Raw genomic sequence first — 3,701 nt, forward strand, 5'->3', positions numbered from 1 at the left:
GTTTAGCTGCTTCGTTGGAAGAAGAATTGCACTGCTGTAGTGGCTTCAGAGCAGCTATTTTAGCTTTGCCTGGCCGGACGGCTGGTCCATTCGAGTGAGCCTAAGGCCTTAGACGTGTCGGACTGTACTGTACTGAACAGTGCTGCACATCGACAAAACTAGTAGCACGCAGGTCAACAGTAGTAGTTGCAGCGTCTGCAGAAGCTTCCACGGCTTGCGGTTTACCGCATTGACTAGCCGACGCGGACGAGAAAACGGCAACGACGCCCGCCCAACGCAACGAGAGGCGCGCGTAGCAGGCCTGGCCGGTCTACCACTACCGGCCACTACTGCGACTCCGCCGCGTCTATAGATTGCGAGCTTTGCATGCGAGTCGGGTTGGGCCCCACCCACACACGGCCACACCAAACGGCCCCGCCCCGTTGGAAGGAGACGGACGGGCGGACCGCGAGCGAAATCAGCAAGCGTGGTGGACTGACCGATGGACGTATCCCTGCCACTTTCCGTGGCGTCCATTCTACTCCCGACAGCTGGCCTGAACGGTCCACCGTCCGGGGCCCCACGCGCCTCTGTCTGTTGGAGGAATGGTCTCTAGTATTTCTTTCTCCTTTTCTTTTTGCGCTCTTTATCTTTCTTTCGTTGGGATTATTATTGTGCAGCTACACTACATACTCCTCCTGGTGTATTATCAGAAATTCATTCAGACCCTCTGCGTCTCAGGAAAAAAAATCAGAAGGAAATTGAGTACACGTATAGTAGGAGCAGGGCCCACGGCCCAGGCCCACGCAGTGGCGGGCATCGGTCGCGAGCAGACGGCCAACTCCCTCCCAATCCCAAGGCGAGGAGGTGGTGGTCAACTGTAACCGGCCAACCACTGTTCCTGCAGCTTGCCTGCAAATTATTAATGCTTTGTTGACTGACTCATTCTTCTCAACCATTGTCTGTTTTTTTAAATACAATAAAATAAACTGGAGATTGTTCTACAGCCCAAACATAAATAAAATTCGTGATTTTTCACCATCGTTTCGAGCTCTGTGACACTAGAAAATTACAGTCCCCCCAGAAACTCCGTCCCTGTCAGGCTGCTAGATCAGGAAGACGTCTAAAAACCGTAAGGATTCGACTATACTATACCGTGCAATGCTTCGTTCGTTTCACCCTTGACAAAACAAAACAAAACAAAAAAAGAAGCATTTTTATGTTGTTTCTGGTGAAGCAAAAGCTGAAGAGAATGGAGAGCGTCGATGGCGGAGTAGATTAGGCAAGTGCGTAGTAGAAACAGCAGAGAGCACAAGAAGCTCAAGAGTGTGATCTTTCTTTCCGTTCCTTCGCGATCGCTCAAGAGTTGAATACCATGAGCAAAAATAAAAAGAAAAAAAACATGACGCACCAAGGAGTTAATTAAACAAGTAGTATCTGAAGCGGCAGTACTAGGAATTCTCCGGCAGCGGGGGCCCGCCCCGCGCGATCACTGCTGCGACGGCCACGGCGCCATCTTGGGGGACGTGACGGGGAACAGCGGCAGCAGCCGCGGCGGCTCGACGCCCCTCGGCGAGGGGTGCAGGAAGAAGCCCCTCTGCGCGATGGCCGCGGCCTCGGCCTCGTCCTGCTCGCCCGGGGACGCCGACGCCGACCGGTTGAAGGGGTCGGCCAGCAGCGGCGTGACGGGGCTACCGAGCGCCAGGGAAGGGAAGTCGAGCACGCTGGGCGACAGCACCTCCGGCGCCGCCTTCCGCGGCGACGGCCCCGCCAGCGGCGCGATCATCTTGAGGTTGTTCTTGCCGATCCGGCGCTCGTAGAGCTTGAAGGCCGGCTTCTTGGGCCCGACGCCGCCGCCGTGGTGGTGGTGGTGGCCGTGGGTCTTGGCGGGCTTCTGGGCAGGCGGCGGCGTGTCGGAGCCGGTGAGCCTCTGGACGACCTGCTTGAAGTTGGCGGTGTCGGCCTGCACGAAGGTGGTGGGGAAGGGCGTGGTGTCGATGATGCGCGGCACGGGCGCCTGCGACTGCTGCTGGCGCGGCGGCGGGGACGGCGCGGCGGGCGAGGGCGAGGTGGTGGAGGAGGACGGGGAGTTGGGGCCCTGCGCCATGGGGAGGAGTTGCTTCACCGCAGGAGCAACTTCCATTCGCGATGGGTCTCGTGCGCGGGGAGAGAGGGGCGTTGGTTTCACGGAGGGGGCGGACGAGAGGGAGTGGTCTCATTAAGAAGAGGAAGGGGGAGGTGATGTATAGTGTTAGAAAGTTAGGCATTTTTAGTTTTAATTTAATCCAGATAATCAGTGCGATATATGTAATGACATGTATATGCATGTGTGTATAACTACTCGCATAAGCAGTAAACAGCAATGAAACATGCATAAATACGAAGAACAGAGTGTACCCAGCGGAGGGACCGATGCTCAAGGCACCAGTGGCTCCATTCACACGAGACATCTCGTGTGTATGTTCGATGTAGCCGTACGAAGTCGGTGCAGGAAGATGTACGCAGTGCAGTCCCTCGAACGGTCGCCGGGAAGAAGAACAGCAGCACGCGTGCGTAACCGTTTGAAAGGAATATTCGGACCAAGGTCCGATCTACCACGAGCCACGCCACGCCACGGCACGGCCGGCGGCGGCGGCGGCGCGCGCACGCGTGTGGCAGTCCTTCATCCTTTTCTCAACTTCTCAATAGATACACCAATGGTTCACCTATTTAAGTTGATTGATTTGTCCTTTGAACTTCCAATATGGTACTAAATAATTAGTACACCATAGCATTAAAGTAGGCCATTAGCATTGACTATTATTGAATATTAATTTGGGCCAAGCCCACATTAATCCAACATATAGTTGGCGTGGGGGCTGGGTGTTGGATGCTTTCTTCCCCTCTCTCTCTATCTAGTCTCTACTAGCCGGACGCTGTCAGTCCTCTCCTCTTCTCTCTCATCACAGTTTTTTTTGGTTGTTGCTGGCTTTCTGTTTCAGTTTCTGTCTCATGATTCACTGCCTTTCGTGCACTATTCTATTCTATGTGCGGTTTCCTCTGTTTTTCCGGTAGTATCTTTATACGATGGACCCACTCCAAAAAATCAGTACTTTCGTTTTGACCGAATCTTTAAAAAAATGCTACTAACGTCTAAATAGTGACTAAATATCACTAGTAGGTTTATAATAAATAAATTCATTTATAACAGAGACATATGAAACGTCTTTAGAACGATGAAATGACCGTGTCCAATTTGACTCGTGGGATTTCACGCAGTATCGTCATCGTTCGGTTCGGGGTCTCGCTCGGAATAGTGGTCTCCAACCGAAAGCAAGATGCTTGTGCCGAGAAAGAAAGCAAAGAAAATGCGGCAGGCATTGACCTGGACAAGCTATAGCCTTGACCCCGTGCAGCGGCTGTCCCATCCCTGCCGGGGTACCTCTGCCTTTGCCTGCGCTGTCGCGTCCGCGTCGGCGCTCGTCGTCGCCCGCGGGCCTCGTACGAAGACACTGTGCCCAGCGCCGCGTGCTGCACTCTGCACAGGCAGCCGATCTTGTTGTCGAGGCAATTCGCTGTACATGATCTATAGGAGCAGTAAAAAAATATACAGTACTTTATCCTACCACAGTATCGTGCTTTAATATCTTAAAAATTTAAAACACTGATACTAACGATATTAAATAAAACACTAAATATACTTTTAATAATAAATCTATTTAGAATTATAGATATATGTAAAT

At 52.5% G+C, this 3,701-nt stretch overlaps 1 protein-coding gene across 1 annotated transcript; it reads right to left on the reverse strand.

Moving 5' to 3' along the window:
• Nucleotides 1–983: 983 nt before the first annotated feature.
• LOC100284920 (DNA-binding WRKY) lies at nucleotides 984–2,190 on the reverse strand. Its single transcript, NM_001154187.2, has one exon. It carries the CDS (start codon nucleotides 2,120–2,122, stop codon nucleotides 1,469–1,471), a length of 654 nt encoding a protein of 217 aa, NP_001147659.2. The 5' UTR covers nucleotides 2,123–2,190; the 3' UTR covers nucleotides 984–1,468.
• Between the last annotated feature and the right edge of the window lie 1,511 nt (nucleotides 2,191–3,701).

The sequence above is a fragment of the Zea mays genome, chromosome 6, assembly GCF_902167145.1.
Source record: "Zea mays cultivar B73 chromosome 6, Zm-B73-REFERENCE-NAM-5.0, whole genome shotgun sequence".
Taxonomy (NCBI): Eukaryota; Viridiplantae; Streptophyta; class Magnoliopsida; order Poales; family Poaceae; genus Zea; species Zea mays.